The sequence below is a fragment of the Corvus kubaryi genome, unplaced genomic scaffold, assembly GCF_017639235.1.
Source record: "Corvus kubaryi isolate FWS band 111438036 unplaced genomic scaffold, C.kubaryi_AGA036_p1.0 129, whole genome shotgun sequence".
In the NCBI taxonomy this organism is placed as follows: Eukaryota; Metazoa; Chordata; class Aves; order Passeriformes; family Corvidae; genus Corvus; species Corvus kubaryi.
In genome coordinates this window covers 926,912-952,182 of record NW_024580664.1, presented here as the reverse complement: position 1 = coordinate 952,182, position 25,271 = coordinate 926,912, and the positions used below count along the sequence as shown (strand labels likewise).

Below are 25,271 nucleotides of genomic sequence, written 5' to 3'. Positions count from 1 at the left end.
CATACCTGTCCATATTTTTACACTTCAGTCATCAGCTTTTAATTCACAAGATTACTGCATTACTTGCCAAATCTTAAATCAACAAAGGATTTAATTTTTGTAAAACCAAACTCTTTAAAATTCCAGTTCTCTGAGACTGGAAGATGGCTTGTGCTCTCTGAGTCCTGTATATCTTACGATGCAGTGCTGCAGATTTTGTAAGGAAATACAGTCCTTCCTGAAAATCATTGTCTAAGAACTGCCTTTCTGTATCAATATTTAGATTAATTTTGTTGACTTTGCCAGGCCTTCTCTAAAAGGCTGTTTAAATTTGTTTAATTTAATTTACTATTGTTCAACTTGGTAGTAAGCCAGGCTGGACTAAGCTCAGTATTTGAATGCCTTTGTTGGAAGTTAAAGTGGAAATTTGAAAAACGTAAAACCACCAAAAAAAGTAAAGCCAAACCCTCTGCTATTGTCATATTTGCTCTAATAAATGGTTGTTTCATTCCAAATAAGCTGAGGTTGCTGTTTATAATTTAGCAGTAACTTTGTGGTGTGAGAACTACCCATTTATTGTAGTAATGTTTCCTTTGAAGTATTAGCAGGACAGTGTGTCAACATGGCTCTTAATTTGACTTAATATGAAGATTTTTTCAGAGTGCTTTTCACATGTTCGTAAGAATTCAAAAAATCCCAAACCCAACAAAAAAAAATTCGTAAACACACACCCACACCCTCTTAGCAAAATCTAATCCAGTGTAGTGGATAACAAAGGAAAAAACCAGGGAATCACAAAATGACTTGGGTTGGGAAGGGGACATAAAGATCACCGAGTTCCAACCGCCCTGCCATGGGCAGGAATGCCATGATCTAGATTAGTTCGCTGAGAGCCCCATCAAACCTGGCCTTCAGTGCTTGCAGGGATGGGGCATCCGCAGCTTCTCTGGGCAGCCTGTTCCAGTGCCTCACCACCCTCACAGTAAAGAATTTCTTAATATCTAATCTAACCCTGCTCTTTTTCAGTTTGAAGCCATTGCCCATTTTCCTGTCACTACATACCCTTGTAAAAAGTCCCTCTCTGTCTTTCTTGTAGGCTCCCTTCAGGTACTGGAAGGCTGCAATTAGGTCACCCTAAGCCTTCTGTTTTCCAAGCTGAGCAGTCCTAATTCTCAGCCTTTCATGGTAGGAGAGCTGCTCCATCTCTCCGGTCGTCTTGGTTGCCTCCTCTGGACTTGCTCCAACAGGTCCATGTCCTTCCTGTGGTGGATACCCCAGAGCTGGATGCAGTGTTCCAGGTGGGGTCTCACCAGAGCAGAGCAGAGGGGCAGGATCCTCTCCCTCAACCTGCTGGCCACGCTGCTTTGGATGCAGCCCCAGGACACGTTTGGTTTCTGGGCTGCCAGTGGACATTGCTGTGTGTAGCCTTCCATCCACGAGGCCCTTGGCAGGGCCGCTCTTGATCAGTTCATCCCCCAGAATATTTTATATGGGACAGTATCAACAGAAATTTAGTGGAAGGGTATGTGGGAAACTCAGTTTTGTTGTGTGGAGGTTTTGTTTGTATGTTTGTGGTTTTTGTTTTGTTGTGCTTTTTTTTTTTTTTTTAATCTGTAGGAAGCTTCCATGGATATGCAGATGTGCAAGTTTGTAAGGGTTATGTTATTAGTGGTACTGTTGAGGAGGTTTGCTGATTTCTGTAGAGTACCTTCATGTATCAACTACCTCATCTGTGGCTGTAATTCAGTGAATACTCCAAACGGTCACCTTGCATAACACCTGTATAGGTAATTTGGCAGTATAGATAAGCTGTTGTAGCATTGTGGGCTTTTTTCCAAAAAGGAAGTGATCTTGGTTCTGCTTCTACTTGTTTTTCCTGTGTTATGTGTAACAATTGTTAGGTGCAAGGTGAATAAAGTCAGAAGATGAGTTTACAGCTATACAGCTGTGAAGGCAGACTGGAACAAAGCCAGCAGTGGGGCTACCGCTCATGAAATACTGTAATTATACCACAGAGGATGTACTGCCTCAACGTGTTCACAAAGAAGGCTTTGCACTTGCCGTGCTGTGTTAGTGTGATCTTTCTGTGCCGGCTAGAATGGACCCAGCTGAACCTAATCCAGTGAATGGGGAAGTTTTCAGTCAGATGAGCTTCCTGGTCGTGGTTCATGGTGCAGCTTCAGCTCTGGTGCAGGGCACCAGTTTGGGGTTTTTTTTCTCATTTTTTTCCTTTTGCAGGCTTCAGGTGGAGATGCAACTATGGCTGGCATTACACAGGGCAGGTTGACCTGATTAAATGGCTGTCTCCTTATCTAGCTCTGGCATGTAGCCAGTGCTCCTGTGAGTAGACTCTGCTTGCAGGCAGCCCCCTTGCCTTTCCTCCTCCTTCCTTTCCCAGCTGGTTGTGGGACTAATGAGCTAAGTCAGCTCACCTGTAGCTGATGGGGCAGGTTCTAGAGATACCATGATAAAAGAAGCAGAAGACAAGGCTTAAAAGTGGGACTATGTCTTTGGTGGCCCAAACTGTAAAAATGATTTGTTGGTCATCTGAAAAATTGTCCTAGTGATTCTGTTTCCTCATGTTTCCTCCCACTGTAGCACATGCTTACAAGAAAAGGTAGTGAGAGCACTGATTTTAAATTAATTGCACAGGCATGCCTACAAATGCATCTTTCTGTATTGCTGTGTGACTTTTAATTACTCCGTTATGCTTTTGCAAGCATCTCATTTTCCCTCACTTGCCTGCGGGTCCAGCTGCTTCAGTTTCCTGTTGATACTTGTCTCATATATATGCACTGTCTAAACCTTGATCTCATGCGAATTTAAAAAACAGTATGTAACTCGGTGTCAAGGGTCACATAAATATTCCTCAATTCATTGATAAAGAGAATCTTACTGCTTTAAGTCTACCAGCTGGTCTACCCTCTTGAACAATGTGGTTTATAGAACAATAATCCAAGAACAGCTCATTTAGCTTGCCATGTTCATTGAGCTTTTCCTATATGAAGCACTGAGCACAGTAGCATCATTTGTTTCACAAATGTATTTGGATTCCTTGGCTTAATTTATTATCTATAAAGCATTGCAGAAAACTGCTCTAAAGTATGAAGAGATCTTGGGTGGTTCTCTAATTTATTTAAGCACTAACTCGGACACGTTTAATCGTAGAGGGATTGTTAAGTGCATTCTATTTTATGTGTAGGAGTTTATTAAAGAAGTTTGGCATAGGCTATGCTGAATTCTTAATTAGTATATGATTAGTTTGATAATGGAAATTAGGACTAGTTTCCATTTTAAGGTACAGAGCGCCTGTAAGCCCAATGTGATGACCTGAGCTAAAATCCTTAGCTGACTTTAAGGTGTACTGAAATCATTCATACTGAAGCAGTATGACTACAGGGAGAGATTAAGTTTCTTCTTTTCCAGTTAGCTTTCTGTTATATGAACTTTTTGAGCTTTCCTAAAAAGTCATGTTGACCTTCCCGTATTTGTCCTTACTGTGTGGCGTGGTTTAACCCCAGGCAGCCACTTCCTCGCTCCCCTACCAGTGGGACTGGGGAGGGAATCAGAAGGGTAAAAGCTGAAAAACTCGTGGGTTGAGGTAAGGACAGTTCAGTAGGGAAAGCGAAAGCCTCACACACAAGCAAAGCAAAACAAAGAGTTAATTCACTGTATCCCATTGACAGGCAAGTGTTCAGCCATCTCCAGGGCAGGTAGCTGGCTGAATATCCAAGGTGATGGCAGGATGCCATCACGTGTAATGGTTACTTGGGAAGGTAAATGCCATCACTCTGTCTCCTTCTTCTTCCTTCTTCCATTTTTATGTACTGGACATGGTGTCATATGGTATCGAATATACCTTTGGTCATCTGTCCTGGCTGTATCTGCCACCCACCTCCCATGCACCCCCAATTTCCTCACCAACATGGCAGCACAAAAAGTAGAAAAGGTCTTGGCTATGTGTAAACACTCCTCAGAAATAACAAAAATATCTCTGTATTATCAACCCTGTGTTCGGGACAAATCCAAAACACAGCTCCATACCAGCTACTGCAAAGAAAATTAACTCTTCCCTGGCCAAAACCAGCACACTGATAAAAGAACAAAAAGTAAAGTTCACAGTAACTTCTGCAGTCATAACTAGTTAATGTACCTGTACCTCTAAAGTATCTAGAACATACTTGTGTAACTTCATTGGTTTAACAGGTTAATTTAATCTGGAAAGACCCCTGTATTAAGACACATTCCATACATAGTAATTGGAATGAATAATGATTCTTCTATGCATACAGAGTCAAACTGGTTTAACAGTGCCAGCAGGGTAGGGTAAACTACAAAAATTTTACAAATACTGTTTTTGTACCAGTAAAACTGGTCAGGGGTATGACACTTTTTTCCAAAGTAAACTGAAGATCTTTGGAATGGACATAATTTTCTCATGTTGTATCTTCATGCTGATGTGGTTTGTTCTTACTCATTTAAAGGGTATTACGCCAGAATCAAGGCACTTGATAGTGGGGCAGCTATACTAACGCTGTAATATAATAAAATGAGAGATGTTTACCATTTATATCAAATTGAGCATCCAAACATAAAGAAACATACTTCTGCTACTGCTTTTAAAGTCCTTAGTCTACACTGGTGTAATATTAAAAAATGCTATTAATAGGAACCTCCTACTAGGACAATTAAAGTTGTATAACTTTTGTCCCTGAAGAAGGGTAAGTTAAACAGTGATGTCTTCTGGGTATAACTTAACTGTACTAGTGGAGAGGTTAGTGCTTCTAACTACCAACCCTCAAAACTGCTGTCTGCTCTCATGGGAATGTTTCGTGACCCATTTCAGTTGAAGTAAGCCTGAAATACTTTAAAAAGTAAGTATTTAATACGTTTTTTTGATGGAAACATTGAGAAAACTCTGGCATATAAAAGCTGAGGAAGAAGTAGAGAGGATGGGTTTAATTGGTGCAAGCTAATGAAAGTTTTCCACTGCTGTGGTGGCCTACAGAGTGCTTATCTAAAGTAGCAGTGGAACACCATTGGACTTGATGATGCCAGATTCACCACCACCCAGTTTACACTAACTGAGGATAGTGATGCATTTAAAAATAATTCTGAGTCTTGCCAAGAAGGCTCACTAACTCATTTACCAGGAGCATAAATTAACAATATGTAACTTACAGACAAAAATATTTTGGTAGCATTTTGAGTCTGAAGATTGAAGAGAGAAGCAATAAATGCATTTTAATGCATTTAAGAGGAAGTCTAATGCCTGCCTTCTGTCAAAATGCCTGCTTTTAGATGCTGCTTCTAGTGGATGGAGGGATTGAGCTTTTCTAAGGAAAAGAGGAGGATATATAATTCTGTTTCTGGTTTTTTTTTTTCAAGTGTTTTTGAAATAGCTTCATTTTTTATTTAATTATGTGGCAAGTAATGCTGTGAAACACTCAAGAAATAAATTTGAGAACAAGTGTAGTGATTATCCTTGTAAAGCAGGTCTAATCAGTGTGAGTACAGATGCTGATATTTGTGTTACTCCGTAGCTAGAGCAACAGAAACAGAATGTTTCTGTGCTGGGTATCTTCTGAGAAGGGGATTTTCCCCTGGCCTCAGAAATTTACCACTAATAAGAAAATATGCAAAGGGATCATCACAGACTAAGGGAATACAAGGGTGCCAAACTAGAATGTATTGTACATTTGCAGAGGCAGCAGTCTAATCATGTTGACAGTCTTAATGTTGTTAACTTGACATAGTTGTCAGCAACACATCCTTTTTAAGGAAAATTTTAGAAAGGTTATGTTTGTTTTGTAGTTTTAGAGTGTTTCAGATCTTAATGGAAGATCTGCAAAAAGTTGTAGAAGGAGTAAGAGCTTATGCTGTGACGGTATCAGTAACTAAATGGCCATGGGATAAAGCACTTTTTACCACTGCGTTTTTCAGAAATTTTGTGGTAAAAGTCAAGGCAAGGATCTTAGTCTGATGTGAAAAAGGGAAACCAGTAGAGCAATTGAGCTTGTTTTAAGCAGCTATAGGCTTGCTGGTTGAAACAGCAGCAGTTGAAAATAATATTTGCAAGAGCGTTCAAAGTGAGATATAAATGAGGTAAAAATTATTTGGGCAATGTTTGTAAATAACATAGTGCTTGATGTGTTGGCAGAAGCCTTGGCTCTCCTTTCTTGCTTGTAGTCCTAATATAACTAATATTACAGTTTTTTTAACTGTTGGACATTATAAATAAGATCCTAAAAGTATGTGCAGGTTTTTTTACATTGTGGTCTCTGGTCTTGCAGAATTCCAGGTTTCATCCTTTCAATGTTTTAGATAACTTTAGAAAGGAAATATAAATGTGATTAGCAGTCTTAAGCATCTGAATAAAGTTTGGTTTATATTGGTTTGTTTCATTCATTTTGAAAGGAGAACAGAGTATTCTAAGGAAGAATCTGCCAATTAATTGACTCAGTCTACTTCTTTCCTATACTAGCAATAAACATTTCTCATATATGGCCTCATGTGTCCTTTGAAGGTGTATAGAATGGTTTTGACAAGCATGGAAAAGAGCATTTCTGAAATCAGGAAGATTCACATTAGATGAGAACACCTTGAAGATCACTTCTGGTTATTGAAGATCAAAACTCTGGCCGATGATACTTAGAATCATTAAGGTTGAAAAAGATCGAGTCCAGCTGTTAACCCAGCACAGCTGTGGTTGCCACTAAGCCCAGTGCCACACACACATGCATTTTGAACACTTCCAGGGATGGCAATTCCACCATGTCCTGGGCAGTTTGCACCAATGCCCGACCAGCCTTTCAGTGAAGAAACTTTTCCTAGGATCTAATCTAAACCTCCCGTGGTGCAACTTCACTCCTTTCAGGTGCTCGTAGAGAGCAGTAACTTTCCCCCATGCCTCCTTTTCTCCAGGCTGAACACCCCCACATCCCTCAGCTGCTCCTCATCAGACTTGTGCTCCAGACCTTTTACCAGCTCCGTTGCCCTTCTCTGGACATGCTCCAGCACCTCAGAGTCTTTATTGTAGTCAGGGGCCCAGAACTGAACGCGGCATTTGAGGCATGGCCTCACCGCTGCCGAGTACAGGGGGACGGTCACTGCCCTGGTCCTGCTGGATTATTGCTGATACAGGCCAGGATGCCACTGGCCATTTTGGCCATCTGTGCACACGCTGGCTCATGTTCAGGTGCTGTTGACCAGCACCCCCAGGCCGCAGCCCATTGATCCAGCCTGTCCAGATCCCTCTGCAGAGCCTTCCTACCTTCCAGCAGTTCAGCACTCCTGCCCAGCTTAGCGTTACCTGCGAACTTACCAAGGGTGCCCAGATCAGTGATAAATATACTAGACAGGGTTGACTCCAGTACTGAGCCCTGGGGAACACCACTGTGAGTGGCCACCAACTGGATATAGCTCCATTTGCCACCACTCTGGACTCAGCCAGCCAGCCAGTTTCCTACCCAGGGAACAGCACACCTGTTCAAGCCATGGGCCGCCTGTTTGTCCAGTAGAGTGCTGTGGAAGATGGTGTCAGAGGCTTTCCTAAACTCTGGGTAGACAACATCCATGGCCTTTCCCTCATCCCCCAAGAGCTTTTCTTTGCTGGGAAATGAAGGTTATAAGGTGTTTAGGGAATATTTCTCAATTTCAGGTAGCTTTTAGTTTAGAATATATTTATCATTTCTTGTGAAACTATTCAGCTTCTGAGAATGTTGGCTGGAGCAACTCAGGAAAATAAGCTTTTAAAAACATTAAAAATGTGCTAAATTTTAAAATTTACATAATAGAAGAAAAACAGCTGAAGCTTTTTTTTCTGCTTAATTCCTTGCAGGGATGTCTAAAGAGTGATTAAGCATACCTGATGTGAAGTCTAACACAGATACCCTAGGTAAGCAAAACATGAACTACAAAACCTTTTACAGCTGTACCAAAGTTAGCTGAGAATTTGTAGGTAGTTCTCCTTGACCTGTCCTGCTCCCCTGTCCCCAGAGCAAGATGCACAGCTTAACACATAGCTGCTCCTCAGAGAGGTGACCTTGCTTCTTCAGTGACTCTGGGCTTGTCTGACTCTAGAGTGAGCTGCATCAGGCAGCTCGCTGGGCCAAAAGCAGAGAGTATGGTTTCATGGTGCAGTTCAACTGAATTATCAGCTTCCCCGCCAGCAACAACAGAAATGGAGGTTTGCCTCCTCCTTAAATCTTCCTTCTTTTCTTCCCTCTCTTGACTTACAACAACATGTTCTCCCTTTTGTCTGCCATAGAATGAATCTGACTGCAAAAGAAATCAGTTCAGTGTGCTTACCTAGATGATTAGTGCATTTCTGCCAGCTGAGTTTTCTGTCCTTTTAGTGAGTTAAATTTTCTACTGTGTGGTCAAGACCATCCCAGCTTGGTCAGGGCAAGCAGGACCTCCTTCCTGGGGGTGAGCTGTAAATTCTGTTCAAATTGCTTTTGAAACTATTCCTTGACTCTGCAAGTAAGAAAGAGGTTTCTGCCAGTTCAGTTGCTTGAACTGACTTTTCAGAGCATGAAGAGATGAAATTATAAAAATGGAAATGGGATAGGAATGCCTGTTGCAGCTCTCCATTTCAGTAGTTAATCTGCAACATGAAATGCTGTCTAAAAGCTTATAATTGAAATACTGAAGGTGCTTTTTTTCACTGTTATGCATGCTCTTCAGAGCAAAGTTGCATGGTTTATTGGAGGTGGTTTCAATTAAGATATTTTAGTACAGCGTACTGGTGTTACAAATACTGTTTTTTTCAGTGCCCTTTGGTTTAGGGATCGCTGAGTTAAATAAAGCAACAACACACAAGAGAACATACTTCTGAATGTTTATTTAAATTGAAAGTGCAGGTGTCAAAATATAAAACACCATGTGATTAATATGTAAATTCTTGTCAATAATTGTGAGTACATTCGTTTTCCATTGTGTGCGTGCCTCATGAGCTCAAACTCAGATGATTTGTCTAGCTTTGACAGCTGGTTCTGCATCCGTAGTTTGAATCTCCTTGTGCTTATTCCAGACAGCATGAAGAGGTAGGACAGGTTCAAACTTCTCTCCAGATTCCTCTTCATCATAAGAGTTCAGTCTTGTTTGTGTACTTGAGGTCCTATGCTCGTGCAAGTGTAGTCCAAATGAGTCTCTTTTAGATAAGTTTCAGAAATTCACTGCTAATGGTTTATGCCTCTCTGAGAGGTAGTTTCCCTATGACTGGTGCATCATAGTTGAATACATATGTATTCCTTCACTGCTTTACTCCGAGGTAAAACATGTCAGTTTAAATCACTTTCAGTTTTCAAGCTAAGTTGTTTTACTAATACATCTCGACTGTGAGGGCAGTTGCATCTGATGTAGGAGAACTAACTAGCTGGTGCAAATTAATTCCTCAAAGCCATTTTTTGTTATTTTGTAATGAAGTAGCACTCATTTCTGGCATTGTATATATAAACAGTGCAATATTTTGTTACTAGTATTTTATTTAAAAGAAGAAAACATGGATAAGACACATTGCCTATCTTGAAAATTTCAAGTGCTCTTTGAATAGTGATTGTGCTGCAGCTCACTGGATGCAGAAGTGGGCTGATAGAATGCTCATGGAAGGTTGCTGATACTGGATCTTCCTAGGAGATAATGCTTTTCAGCATAAGCTTTAGAATCATATCTCTATATGCGTGTCTGTCATCTTTTGTCCTAATTTAACTAATAATGCAGTGTGCTAGTAAGTGATTAAGAATGGTGTACAGTGCCCAAATATTTCTGTATTTCCCCTTTCGCACATTAATTAGGTTTTAGTATATACCATTGGGCACACCTTCAAGGCCTGCAGTTCTTGTGCTAGTTGAGAAAGATTTCTCTTTCCAATTTTAAGAGCAGAAATAGCTTGAGTTAAATTTGAGTTAAAAATTAGTTAAATGTTTTATTTGCATGGCTCATTGGGGAGGTTTAGAGATTCACTGAGGAGGAGGTAATTCCTAGGAGTTCCAGAGAAGTTAAAGAATGAAAACCAGTATTAGTGTGAGAGTACTGTCTTTGTTCATACAAGAAGTAGGTATTGCAGTGCTTTTAATTAGCTTTTGTCAGTAAAATTGTTTATATGGTGCTTCATAATTTGTGAATGTTCCTTTAAAGTACTGTCTAGTGAATATTTGTATATCAGTAATATAATACATGCCTTGCCAAATAAACAAGGCATGCATCTGAATCCTTTATACTGCATTCATGTAGTAGGGTCTGTTAAATCCCACAAAATTCTTCTCATGAAGATTTGGGCATATGTTGTAGCTACAGTGGTGATAACGAAACAGCATCTTTTTTTTTAAACACGTATTTTCTGTGTCCCAAGTACTGCCTCCTGTTAGTTACGAAATTGACCTTCGGGCACTCCTGTTAATACTAAAAAAATCTAAAAGAGTTCAGAAGAGGTTAGATTTGCCCCTCTTGATTTGCATTAACAAAACTGTCTGTGTTCCAGTTTTTTAAGATGTTAAATATGTCCCTACTGATGTCATGGTCAGTAGAAGACTTCTGTTCTCACAGTGATTTTACTGCTTGTTGGAAAAGCAGAAGCGGAAAAATAGGAAGTCTTTGTGTGAGTTATTCAAATAAAACAATACAAAGTTTTCAAATAGCAAATTAATTATTTTTATAGAATTAATTTTATGTATAATCAAACTTTAAATTTTGCAGGGATGTCATCTTTATAAAACTGTGAACGCACTTATGTGAACTATATTTTCCCCAAGATATTTTTACTTTTGAAACTACAGATGTTAAGCATCTTCTTTCCTTTCTTTGACAGGAAATTCTGGTGATTAGAGATCATGGCAACCATAGAGGAACTGGCCCATCAAATTTTTGAACAGCAAATGGGAGAGGTACATAAATTTTGAGTCCTATTTAAGAGAAATTGAATAATAAAATATACAGACTGATATGTAAAAACCAAAATTAGCAGAGAAAATTTTTAGTACAGACAAGACTTCTGGACACTTCCCTCGGAAGGCAGAAAAACTTACTATGTCCATTTTAAAGTTATGCTGCAAAGTCTTTTTTGCCAAAGTCCACCCTACAGAAATTAAGAAAAATCTAGCAGTGTTTCCAGTAAGTCAGTAGCTGTTCAGCTCTGCTTTTTGGGCCTGTAGTGGTTTTCAGAGAGCCATCTGGTTGTGTAATGTTTTACTCACTTTTAGTTACAAAAGTCAGGACACAGCTTTTACTTTACAACTATGCAATTCATTTGTCAGTTTTGTTTTCACTATTAAAGTTTTATCACGTTCTTCGCTTTCAGATATATGTGCTTGCTATGTGTCAGAAGAAAGACTGAACTGTTTCTACAGATTTCTAGTTTCAATTTTTGTGACCTGTGTGCAGAATCTGTGTACTGCAGCCAGAGAACTGCCACAGATGCACAGATAGTTTGAGAGTGTGGATATGAGTATACATAGTTATCTAGAAAGTTTCAGCATAGCATAGAATATTTAAAATTAGCACCCTTTTAAATTAGATAGAGGCAGTAATTTATTTATCTTAAATATATGTTATATTTTAGCTTGAAATATCCACTCTTGGTTTCTTGTCTAGACACAGACTTACTTCTCAAGTAATTTTATTTCCTCTCAGCCTTGATTTCAGATGGAAAAGTTGGAGTGAGGGATGGGGTGGTTAATTCTATTCTGAATAAATTCTCACAGCTTTTATTTTGTAGCATCTGAGTGTTGCTACGGCTATCTCAAAAGGACTTAAGTGATTTATGGGATGTATGAGGTTTTCTTTTTATTACTTGTCCTCTTTGTTAGATGAGAACACCTGTTTAATGCAGTTTTGTTTTGGGACTGTAATTCTTTGTTGAGGTCTAAATAGGGCTGTATTTCCTGTTTAAATTTGTCTCTTTTTGACAGCACAAGGCTAGTCAAAGCTAGCTGGAGTGTACATTCCACTCAGAGGATGGTGTGATGATGGTGTTTAGCCTCTGTGGGGGTTGTTTCTCAATTTCATAATGTGATTCAAGGAGGCACTGAGCTAACTTAATATCTCAGTAACATGGGAGAGAGAGGGTCCTTTTTCTGTTTCTTTCCTTATTAATTTTCCCAACAACAGAAAGCTAATAACCCAGCCAAAACAATTGGGAGATTTTCTGCTGGATTAGCATTGATTAGGGTCTGAGAAGGCTCCAATGAGTACCAGAGCCAGCACAGAGGAGATGGCTGGTAGCCAAAGGAAGGCAGGGGAGAAAACAGACAGAGTGAAGGTGCAGTGCTGCAGAGAGCTATTGGCTGTTCCTGTTCATGGTGAAATCACAGCTCTACAGTTTTCAAGGCTGTTTTGTCAGCAGTGTAGATTAGGATTTGTCCTTTCACAAGGTTTTACTGTGTCTGTGATGGTCACACCGTATTTGGGAGCAGTGCAGCTTAAGCATTCCCCAATCCTCACTTAGCTACTTATTCTCATGCTATGCTAGTCTTGCTCATGTAAGCTCTCTGTGTCATCATGTGGTGGACAAAACTAGGAAAAAAAGTAAATTACAGCATAGTGGAGGAAGGTCATCTCCCTCTTGGTTGTGATCAGTGTCCTTATTTTGTCCAGGTTGCAGTCCAACCAGGCACATGGTTGGAAGGACTGAAAAGCATCCCCAAGGGCAGTGCAAGCTGGGACTCCTTTAGCCAAAATTACTGTCAAAGGTGCATGCCATGCATGAGTGTGCTGCCTGAAAGGTGGAGTCAGCAAGGAAAGCAGTCTCCCAGGGGCCTTCATGCAATAACTTATGTTCCTGCCTACCTGCAGGCTGTTCTTGCCTGGTGGCATTCCTAATCACCGTAAGCACTGAAAAATCATAGTTTAACATCTAGAGAACTTCAGCAGTATTTTTGCTAGCATTTATAATTCTCTTGAATGTTGAAGTAGTTTTAATTGAATTTACAAGAAAAATTTACATGAGTAGAACCTGAAAGGAAAAAGACTTGAAAGGAGAAGGTGTTCCAGTATGGAGGAGAATGGAAAATGCTTCTGTGTCTCATCGAAATAATGGTCAGAAGTCTTTTGTGACATAGAGTTTGATTTCTTTTTAATATTAATTGTTGTTCATGAAGGATTTTAAATCACAAAATTATTGCAACAATTTTACAATGGTGTTCACAAATGTGTTTTTGTTGATTTAGGACTTTTTGCATAAAAGCAAAACATTAAGCAAAATATAACCCTTTCCATATGGGTACTGTGCAGTGATTATCGTTTCTCGGACTCTGCCATCTCCTAGTCATCTTTTGCTCTGTGTGAGATAATTCCTATCTCTACATCAAGATCACATTTCCTGATTCCTCTGGGGAAGCTACCTGCCAAGAGCCTGTAGAATTCTTCTTTCTTTAATCTGTGGCTGGGAACACTGAGTATATGGTGGTTCATTTCCCCAGTCCTGCCAGTTTACTGTAACAGAGGAAAGCTACATAGTTGTTGAAACAGTCTGTCACACACATAATATAAAATACAATTTTTAACAAATTTTGCAATTACTCTTACTTGCAATAAAAAACTTGTATTCTGCATAGAAGCAAAAATGTCAAGCTGATATTTTGTGGGGTTAAAGAGCAGTTTTACCTTACACAGCGTGGATCATGACATTTTAAGGGAGCAAATGTAAAGCAATTCTGTAATACATAGCTTATTTTGTAAAGCAAAGATAAATGCACATAGAACTCTAATCACTTCTGAATCACCACGTGTACCTGTCATTTTGAAAGGCTGATGCAGAATTTTAGTGCTTGAAAGTACCTCTCTTGAACTGAAAACGCTGCTGTGTAATGAGCAGTTTTTTGTTCTTTACTTAAGCAAAGAAGTGGATGAATTGTTTAAAAGTACTTGTACTCAGAAAACTCAGGTATTTTTAGAAAGCAGTGTCCAGAAATGGCTTGGGCAGTAGTTTGACAAGCATTTCTTTTGGTGGTGCTGGCAGCTTAAGCAATCTCCCCAGCAGCTTAACCTCTCTCATTTGCTCTGATGCATCTGCTTCTGAGCATTGTGGAGATCTGGACTGAGGGTTTGATCTGTGCTAATAATAGCCTTTGTTTGTCTGTTTGCTGGGCTGCTTTTCAACCTGCATCAGTGTCCTATTCCTGATCACGGAATGACTAATCAGAGAGTTTTACCTACCAAACTGAGGGGAGAGGAGCAAGTAGATTATGAGACTGCTACCAAAAGTAACACCTTTTTGGGCAAAATTTCAAAATCAACGTAGGCTGATAGGAGCTTGTATTTCTGCTGTAAGATGAAGTCTTACCGACCACCCCTCTCATACTGACTCCAGCTGCATGTTCTGACCTTCTTTTGTGTGCTGGTACTAGCATTTAGATGATGGTATGGTTGCAAAATCAGGAAGCTAGTCCAGGAGGACCAAAAAACCCTCACAACCTGTTACGAAACAGTAACTTTACTGCAATATACATATATATTCTCTGTATTAATTGGAAGGGGCAGAGGGGGAATCAGGTGCAGAGGAGTATTTGTATAATGGTGTAAATACTGGGAATTATTATTAATACAGATTTGCAGGATGTTGCAGGCAGTTTGTGAACTGCAAAAATGTTCTGGAGTTACCTGGGAATTTAAGACAAAAATTTCAATTTGAAGGCATCTGTAAACTCTGTTAAGACAAATTCTCTTTGTGCTGCAAAAAATCTGACCTTTCTGATCAAGCTGCTACAAATGGCAGTTCTCCTTAATTTTTATTGACGGGTAATGTAGTGAATAATACCTTCCCCCATATGCTGTTGCCTGTAGGATGTGAAGAATTTTAAAAATATTGATAATTGTTAAAACACTTCCATGAATTGTATCTAAGAGCATTCACACAGAGATTTTAATATGATACGCTGCTTGCCAACTTCATGCAATTTATTAGTTTTCTCTACCTTTGTTAATAGTTCCTCAGTATAGAATTCTTTAAAAGAAAAACAGAATTGAAACTGCCAATTGTTGTGTTTCCATACAAGAAAACCTTCTGTCATTTCAAGCAAGCCATTAAAGTACATTTAGTGCAAACATAGCACAGCTGTGATGATAGATATTGTGTCTCATGAACATCAACAGTGGTAAATATTCAGTTGGATTGACATACATGGACTTGTTGACAATTAATCACTTTACTTAAAGTGTTTGTAAATTTCACATTGGAAGGTATTTCAGAATGGGTTTAAAGGCAAATTTTCTAATTAGAAAAATTAAGGTGTTGAATTAGATTACAAGCATTTGCATTCTTTATAGAATAAGAGTGTCAGACTTTCCATGGCCTTGTTCAGAGAAACCATAAGGTTTAATCCATTAAGGTAGTGGATCCATTAAAATAGTATATCCATTGTCAGTCCATTACATTTGTTTCTTCTTTCTAGGTTACACATTCCCAGGAAGCTGTTACACAAACACTAATGGATGGGACACCACAACGAATACAGATCGTCCCTGCAGATTCAGGCCTCTCTTTATCACAGCGTATACAGGTATGCTTCACCTGATGCATTTTAGAAGCAGAGATGAGCTATTTGCTTCTGCCAGTTTTCACATGCAATTCTTTTTTGTTCGCATCATGTTACTTGCTTTCATGTAAATATTCAGCCTTGGATGGCAGAGACCCTTTCTATATGAACAGGAATAAAACATCATTCCAATCTTCCCTTTCTTTTTTCCTTTTTTTTTTTCCTCATAAGAATTTTCCCATTACAAAAATATTAAATCACTGAACAGAAAAAAACTTTTGGCAATACTGTAATGAAATGATTCCTTGAAAGCTGGATATTTTGTAGATGTGGTAGTTCAACTAAGTTGGAGGATTTCTTCATTTTGGAGCAGAAGCAGGGAGTGAAATACTGCATTGTAACTTTGAAGTCATGAAAAAGTGCAGGGAAACTTAATGTCTGAGAAGGATGCTGGTTTTTGATTGTCCCAACCCATGTTGTATGTCTTGGTATTATAATCCATAGCCTTCCCAGGTAATAATCTCCAGTTGAAGTGAGGATATGAAGTTCTTGGCAATGTAGGTACTTAAATCAACATAGAAATGTGTATATGGAGACTAGGAAGAATTGGGGAATGAAATTTCATATTTTATGCCTTAAAAGTCACTGCAAGTCCTTGGAAACGTTTTATTTTTAATTTTCATCTTAGAGAAAAATATCAACTGCAGAAAAAATGTAAAAAATACTCCCAGATATATGTTGTTCATATAAAACCACACATTTAAGTGAGCCAGCTACTAGTATAATCTTGGCTGCTCTTTCCTTTTACTGGCTTCACTCTAAAACATTGTCGTCTGTTTTTTTCCTGTTTTGGTTCATTGTGTTGAAGCTTTCAACCTTCCAAGGCTCTTCACAACTGTCCCACATACATGATGGGGTTTTTAAAGATTTATTACCACCCACTTGTGCTCTAGTTGTGGTGGCTGTCTTACCTATCCAGGAGGTCTTCATTCTTTCAGCTACCTCCACTCTGTTTCTATACTTCGTGTACAGCTGTACCTTTTATTAACTAATTTGTGTTCATCAATTAACCATCATCTCTTTACCTTTGATTTTCATCATCAACACCTATGTGCTATAATATCCCTTTAGTGTGAAGCCATTAGATACAATTTCAGTATCAGAATGTGAGACACGGACATACAAGCCCATGAGCCTTTACTGTTGAACAGTACTGTTGGTTCACATCCAGTGGCAGACTTCTAACCTTTCTGTGACAACTTTTTTGTGGGGGAAGACCTGCTCTTGGTTAGGCACTGTAGCTACTGCAAATATAATGAATGTAGAATAGTTGTATTTCTGAGGACAGGGACTTTTATGTAGTTTTTCACATCTTCTGTAGATGGAAGATCACTTGTTTCTAACCCAGCTACTTTGTCCCTTGTCTTTTTGCATCATGCTCATTAATTCTGTCTTCAAAATTGATGGTAACACTTCAGTTGTTGTCTCTTGATATGTGTGGAACAACACTTAGTCAAGTGGCATCCTTCCTACAAGAGACATCTACAAACATATCACCAGTATCAAACAGTAGTAAAAACTTTGCTCAGAGAAGAATTTATGTGAAGAGCAAAGTAGTTTGTAGGAATAAGTGTAACTCGGTGAAATGTCCACCATAACTGTTAGATTGAATAATTTTAAGTATATATTTCCAATAAGTGTTTTTTCCTTTATTATTATTAAATGCACTTAATTATCTGGAATCTTGAAATAAAAAATCCTCAGTAAAAGGTTCTTTAAAACATGTTTCATGGGAATGCTAGCGTTTCTTCTGGGAGAAAAGTTGAATGCCACATTTTTTCAACAGACATTTTTGCACAAAACTGGCTGTTCTAAACAGGTGTATTAGTTGTCTGTGTTTAGACACTTTCTTTTTCCTAAAATAGGAACACACAGTTATTGAGGTGTTTAATTCATTGAAATGATGTTCAAATGGAAGTCAAAACTTGTTAACAGACCAGGCTTAAAAGCAATAAAGGAAAGTAATATCTTCCATTATCATCAGGGTGCTTAAATGAAGTACATGAGGGTAGTGTATATTTATGCAGTCAATCCTGAATTGATATATTCCTGTTTTATAACATTATCGTTTTAGCAATAGTGAGTTTCAGATTATTAAGAAAGATAGTGTGTTGTCACTGAGTCATGATGGATTCTCTTCAGAAGATACGTGCTTTTTTTCTTCCCTCTGATTATTTTTTTCTCTTACCTTGACATTTAGGTATTGCAGGTTGTTGTACTATGGTGAACTGCTCCACTTTTCAGTGTCCCCATTGCAATGTAGGTGGAGTTTTTGCAGGTGTATGGCCATAAGAGGTCAGCTGCAGACAGAATGTGCTTAATTGTTTAAACTGCTTTCTCTTATGCCTCTGTCAAATGCTTGTCAGCTGCAGAAGCCACTTGTGCAGGTTGAACAGCTTGGTATGAATGTTAACGTAACACTGTATCATGTAGTGAAAACTGCCTGGGCATCCTCCTAGAATTGCAGGAACCCATTTGAAGAGTTGGGACTCTTATTTGTTAAATAGAAGGTGAAGTGAATTGTGTGAAGTAGCAGTGGTTCTTTTGCCTACTGTCCTGCCGTATTTATCTACAAGTACATATATTTTCTTAATTACACAGCTGGACTACCATAGGAAAAAAGATAACTGAGTATATATATCCCAAAATTTCAGCTGTAGTTCAAGTTCGTGTCTTCACTGTTTGGGGCATGCCGGTTTTTGAGTTTACTTTGTATAAACCTAACTAGATGGAGTATATACCTTTTTTGGGGTACACACAGTTGCACTTTTAAGATTTGATAGGGAGACAAATTTTAGATAAGAGTGTCTTTCGAAGAGCAGGTCTGGAAATTCAAAAAACAGCAGAGTGTTCTGTTTGGCTTTTGTACATCTATGCACCCTGTTGAGGATAATATACATTGGATTGCTCCTAATCTAAATAAAATAGATGTGTTTGGAAAGAAGGGGAATGGAATATCAGCTACTTTGAAAACAGCCAAAACTTACACAGGAGAAATAAAGATTGTAAATGAAGGTAAATGGAACAAGGAAAAGGAAATTAAGGAAAGAAGGAAACGAAAATGGCAAGGAAGTTTGCCTTCTAAAGAATACAGAACCAACATAAAGGAATTTAAAGAAGAAATAAGGGATTGCTATAGCCATTTGTGGTCCCAGATGTGTGGATATATGAAAAAACTGAACAGAAAATTTATCATGTTGATAATTATTGTCATGTTTTTGCATTGTCTTCTCACCCTACACCCCAAATCCCATATTTTTTGTTCTTTAGCATTTAGAATTTTATCATTTTACTGGCACTTTTCTCTTAGAGAAGCTTTTAATCATATTTTGCAGAGAAAAAGAATTGAAATTTGATCCATTAAAATGTTAAGAGCACAAAGTCACCTGAAGGAAACACAATCATTTTGTGTATTTTGAAACTCATTATTTCTGAATATTTGAAAGTGGCAATATTGCATTATAACTGCTGAAATTGGATACTCATCACTGCTTATCTTTTTAAAATGTAAACTATACACAGGTATTGAGCATTTAGAGAAAGTAATAAGCCTGTTGTGAAGGTGCAATAGCAAAGCTGAAAAAAACTCCTGTGAAATTATGCCTCGTTCTGTTTCTTTGTGCCATGGTTCTTCACCTAGGAAATGTAATTAATATTGACACCCCAATTACTGTGGAACTAGTTATGGTAAGTGTTAGACAATGAACTAAATGTCATCTGTAATAAAAATAAAATTCATATCCGTAATAGGAATGTTGGGTATGTGTAGGTAAACATAAATGTTTGGCTATAGTTTAAAAAACAAGTTAATAGGAGCTCTTTTATTGAGCTCTAATTCAAAATAGCTTGCAGGAAACAGTCTTTGTAGGATAATTTTCCTTAGTCTCCAGAATAAATCAGGGAGTTTTTCACATAGGCATTTTGATGGAGAAATTAAGTGACTAAAAGTGAGATTTATAATAGAATATATATAGAGAGAGAATGTTGATTATTTTCTCCAAGAATTATAATCTTACGGAAAAGTTGGCAGAAAGTGGAGGATTATTTAATAAAATTCTGCTGTGTTTGTGCTTGAATATAGGGATAAAATGGAAAAAACCAGCCTGTAGACCTGTTCTTGATTACAGAACGAAAATCAGCTTTTCCTTAAAAGAAGAAAAGAAAAAAAGACAGGGAAAGAGATTCTGTTTCACTTATTTTATTTAGAAATGTGTATGTAGAAAAAGGTCCCCACAAAATGAAGTCTAAAATGTATATACAGGTGCAACAATATGATTGCTCTTCCTGCTGTTTGATGCTTACTTCTTTCACTTGGACATCTACATTTGTGGTTTTAAGAAGTTTTTTACTAAGTAACCAAACTTTGGAGGTGCTGTGAGCACTTCATGTAGAATGTGGTGAATTCAAGATTTAAGATTTGTCATAACCTGATGGGTCTTAGAGCTCAGCTACAGGCATGCCTTGAGTTCTGGATGTTAGAATTGTCAAGAGTTTCAGTACTGTTGTAAAAGCATGCGCCAGTTGTAAAAATTGAGTACGAACTCAGGTTTTCACTTCAAACACCCTTGGTTGAAATGTGTTTCAAATACAGTGAAAATTCAAGTTTTCGCCTGAGTTTAATTCGCTCTTGTGTGACAGAGGGGAAGATGATCCTGCTTCTCAAATGTGAAAGGCAAAATTCCCATTTTCTTCAAGTGCCCGGATTGGGTCCAAAAAGTTAACTTAAATTACCGTAACAATTTGAGATAAATGTATTATTAGATTGTCACAGATCAGCAGACGGGCCAGAAGATTCAGATTGTTACAGCACTTGATCAGAGCTCAGCAGGCAAGCAGTTCATCTTAACAAATCATGATGGCTCTACCCCAAGCAAGGTGATCCTTGCCAGACAAGATTCCACTCCAGGAAAAGTTATCCTGGCAACTCCAGATGCTGCAGGTGTCAACCAACTGTTTTTTGCATCCCCTGATATATCTGCACAACACATCCAGGTAGATAATCCACTTTATTTTGTAATTTTCATTCAAATGGGATAAGAAAAGATGTTTTATTTCCAAATAAGTCTGTCTGGGTTCTCCTTTTTGATTTTTTTTAAAGTATAATTTTCCTTGCACTACGACTCATTGTGGATACTTGGAAATTATTAAAAACTTTTTTTACTAGATTTGTTGCTTTTAAAATTTATATGCTGGCTCATGATGTTAGAAAGAATAGAGTTATTTTTATTGTCATTTCCAGATTCTGCCATGCCAACAGTCCTTTATTTCTGCTTGTTGACTCTCCATCTGTTTTCATGTATTGTTAAAAAACATGCACTTTTCTCCGTTATCCTTATTGCTTAACATTTCCTTTTGCTTGTTTTCCTTTTTGTACACTGTTGCAACTGTTCAGCTGTGTGAATTGTAGTCTACAGTAGTGCTCAGACTATTTAGCAGGAAATACATTAGTCCGTGGGGAGGAGAAAATAACACTAATGATTTTGGGTTTACTAATGTGATACTGTAACTAGCCAGGGTTCTAACTCCCTAAGCTGGTCCCCAGTGCACCTTACTCTCATGCACGTTATATGTGCCACTTCCATAGTTGCCACCCTCCAACTTCCAATCCTCAGCCTGGCAGGGATGGGATGGCACCGATGTGAATTATGTCAAAAACATGCAAGAAGAGTTGGGAGATGTGACCTTCTTCAGCATGAAGTAGGAGGTTACTGCACTCCAGCTAAGGTACAGTTACTGCATATAGTTCACCCACGCACATTTATGCTGCTGTTAAGATACATCAGTGGTAGGCCAGACAACATTCAGGTAGCTACAGTCCATTTAGTTCCTTACCAAATACTTAAACATTATGACCATAAGCAGCTGCTTAAGGAAAAATATTAAAAACTGGCCAAGTAAATAATGATCTCTCTGAGCATATCCTTTTACTTCCATTAGCTGATGATACAGAGCAACCTCCTGATTTGGAGACTGCAGTAAGACCATCATATTTGATAGCTGCTATTAAACAACCTTTTTTGTTATATATATAGACCATATAAGCTTTAGTCTATATAATATCCTATAGTATCGTATGGTGTGCAAAGAATACTTAAGTTGATTTGGCCATCTGAGAGAAGTGTTTAATTGGGTGTCTCTTGCACTATAAGATACTAGTAAGGATTTGTGTGGGGGTTTATACATCACTACAATATCCTCTTTCAGGTAATCTGTTTTCAGCTGCAGACCCTGCAGACTGTTTAGTTTGTGCTCTTCTGTGAACCAGTCCACTCTGATTCACTACCCCCACGTTTTGTAAGCTTGAAAGAATCTCTGTATTATATAATACTTTTGTTTCTGAAACTCACAGTTCCTTGCAAATGGACATCCTAGGTCCTTGCTCCAAAGAATTGGATTACTGTGAATAGGGGACCAGTAGCAAAAGCCAATCCTATTGAGAGGTATTGAAGCATGCTTAGTGTTATCATCCACTTTGTATTTTAGGTAAGCCTCAACAAAAATACAAACCAATGGGATATGAGTAATCCACATAAAAATTATTTTCAAAGACAACTTAAGAGATGAGAAGTGTGCCACACTGGTTTAGAAGGCAAAATTCAGGAAAAGAGGAAGTGTGTACAAAAATTTGAAAGCTGTAGTTCTGATTGTATCATTTGGGCAAAATAGGTCAGTTTGAGAGGCAGCAGAGTATTCTGTCACTCTAGTTAAATTGTTCTGTTGTCTGCTGATACATATCAGTAGAAATTTCCTTTGTCCATTTAAAAGTTCATGAAATAGAGAGTTCCATTCATTTGTTGTTCACCTGCATCCCCTTTGGGATCTTTGTATTTTCTCCCTCAAATGATCTTTCTGTCTGCAATTTCACCTGTTTTCTTCTTCTTCTGTAGCCTTCACTTGAAATGCCCATTTGTTTGTTCTGCCAAAAACCTCTCTGTTACTGCATCTTATGTTTACATTGACTCATTTGGCAAGACCCTTTCTCCCATCCTCTATTTTAACTTCAGTGGCTCTTCTTCATATTAATAATTTTTATTCCTCATGTTCAAGGTCAGTTAATGAATTCTCTGAGTCTGGGATTTTTATCTCCTCATAGGCCGACTCTGTAGTCTTTCCATATGTGGAACTTCCCATTTCAGTGTAGCTTTAATTTATGGAAGGACTTAACATTTATTTATATGTATTTTATATAATATCATGAAAATACATAACATTAATACTGGAAATTTGGAAGGATCCAAAGGTTAATATTCTCTTAACTCATCGTCTTATTTTTCTTAAGAAGTTGGTGTTTTTTTAAAGAAAACTTAAGAGATGAACCTTGGAGACAGTATTGTTTAAAAGGCTAACTAGAAGAAGTATGCTTGTTAAACTTTCCTGCATATATCATCTGTACTGTGTTCCAAACTCTAAAAAGCACAATTTCTTAATTTTCTCTGTAGAAGAGAGAGTACTTTCTGTTTCAGTTACTTCCCTTTTTATTAGAGGTCCTGTTCTGAGTAAGTGAAGCAAGAATGAGGAGCCTGGCTTCCCTTTAAGACACAGTAGAAGTTAAAAACTCTTCAATCTTCTAAACTGTATTCTCTTTTTAATGAGAAGAATTTTTTTTCTTTTCTATGTCAGGATGGTGTTGGGTTGTTACTTGTGATTCGTGTGTTCCTTTTTTAAATGGAGTTTTTGCTGTGCTTTATTTATGTTGCAGTGGGATAGTTTTCAAAGATTAAGTGGAAGGTTCTGATGCCTACCCTGTAGTACTGGAATTCTAAAATTATGTGCTTACAAAGCTTTACAGGTACCAGAGATAAATGAATGAGACAAGACAAGAATACCTGAGTAATGTCAAACTGTTACTGAAAGCCAAACTATAATACTAATTGATAGTTAATGATAGTGTCCAGAGTACATTTTCTTTTGGTTCAAGTTTGTGTGTATTATAAAAAAAGGAGTCAATAAACCTCAGTGTAGATCTAGTAGCCTTTACAAGGGATTTTTTTTTGTTCCGTTTAATGCTTGTCTTCTTTTGTACTATGGATGAGTCATTAGTATATAAGTATAAAATTGAACAAAAGGTAAGAGTATACTGATGCTAAAAGTTTTTCAAAATGCCAGTCCATTTCGCAGAACTAGTGTTTAGATAAATTAAATCTTGAATTGTTCTCAGAAGCATAACAAATAAAAGTCTTGTTCTCTCCTGACAGGGAGCGCAATGGCATGGCAGGTAGTTACTTTGTGTCTCTGAAGACTATTAGATGTAATGAAGAAAACATGATACTTTGTAGATTTAGTCCCCTATCTTAGACAAAAACCAAGAGCATGAGATGTATTTTACTATCTAGATGGTAAGAAAAAGAAAAATTAAATTCTTTCACACTTTTTTTCAGATTTTAACAGACAACTCACCCAATGAACAGGGCTTAAATAAAGTGTTTGATCTGTGTGTTGTATGTGGAGACAAAGCATCAGGTATTTATTTTTTTTCTTTCCTTTTTTTTTTAAGGTAGTGCAATTTTATAAAAGCAGTTTAAAATTTTTATAACAGTTTGCATGCATATACATATATAAATCTCTTTACATGTGGTGGAGAATTACACTAAATGGTACTCTAGTGTTCATGGATAGGATTTATTGTTGTTTAATATAGAATCATAAAATATCCTGAGTTGTAAGGGACCCACAAGGATCACTGAAGTCCAACTCCCAGCCCTGCACAGCACCATCCCCATGAGTCGCACCATGTACCTGAGAGCATTGTCCAAACACTTCTTGAGCTCTCTCAGGTTTGATGCTGTGACCACTGCCCTGGGGAGCCTGTTCCAGTGCCCAACCACCCTCTGGGTAAAGAACCTTTTTCCTAACATCTATCCTAAAATCCCCCAGACCAACTTCATGCCATTCCCTTTGGTCCTGTCACTGGAGTGAGGAGGTCGGTGCCTGCCCCTCCATTTCCCCTAGTGAGGAACCTGCGAGGTCTCCTTTCAGCGGGGAGCAAACTTCCTAGAAAATAAAATCAATTACAGTTTTTTTTCCCCAAAATTGGCAAAGTTTAACATTAAAAATGCAGTTGCTAGAGCTTTAAATACATGTCAGACTTCACCCATCTCGAGGAAATTTCTGCCAAGCTTAAGGCAAAGATCTGGTTGGTGTATTCTGATTGTTAACACTTCTCTGACTCCCCAGTGGAGGGCTGGAGTCTCCGTTGAGGGGCTGGAGATCCCAGGAGGTGTTCCTCCTGTGCTGGCCTTGGAGTATTGAGTAGTGGTAATGACTTTGGGGGGACTGCCATGTTTCTCTGAGCATCTGTAGGTTTTGGGGAGCCTCCCATGTCACAAACAATGCCACGAAAACTGCTTTGCAGACACTTCCAAGCTGGAATCCAAGAAGCTACAGCAAAGAGGAGGTGCAGAAGCAGCATGCACGAGTATTTTACAGAATGAATATTCATAATCCAGCTTCTGCAAAAATGTTTCACACATTATTCTTTTAATATATATTATGCTTTTGAAATTTCGCATTTTAGTAGTGGTAAAAAGGTTGTGAAAGGAATCTAGAAAACCTGTTAGAATTTCTAGAAACTTCTGGAAAGAATCTAAAAGTGTTTTCTCCTAAATTGGGTCATGTTTGTGATTTATTTTTGTAATGTGCTGTAGGTATTTAAGGGATTCATAAATCGAAATTGTTGTAACTGCCAAGGATGCCCTCAATCCTTTTTAGTAATGTTTATAGTTTATGCAAAATAAAAATAATTTACTTCTAAAAATAATT

The 25,271-nt window shown here is 38.0% G+C and overlaps 1 protein-coding gene across 16 annotated transcripts in view; it reads left to right on the top strand.

Annotated features, from left to right (window-relative positions):
- NR2C1 (nuclear receptor subfamily 2 group C member 1) overlaps positions 1-25,271 on the top strand; it is a 54,310-nt gene that overhangs the window by 3,201 nt on the left and 25,838 nt on the right. For 4 of the 16 annotated variants that reach the window (XM_042025761.1, XM_042025777.1, XM_042025772.1 and 1 more), the window contains 5 exons: positions 7,820-7,876; positions 10,790-10,865; positions 15,369-15,476; positions 20,274-20,504; positions 23,891-23,972. In XM_042025761.1, the coding sequence (XP_041881695.1) occupies positions 10,812-10,865; positions 15,369-15,476; positions 20,274-20,504; positions 23,891-23,972 (475 nt within the window). In that variant the 5' untranslated portion in view covers positions 7,820-7,876; positions 10,790-10,811. Of the gene's footprint in view, positions 1-1,596; positions 7,877-10,789; positions 10,866-15,368; positions 15,477-20,273; positions 20,505-20,590; positions 21,237-23,890; positions 23,973-25,271 lie in introns of those variants that run through there. The other 12 variants (XM_042025828.1, XM_042025835.1, XM_042025798.1 and 9 more) reach the window with 9 other exon arrangements.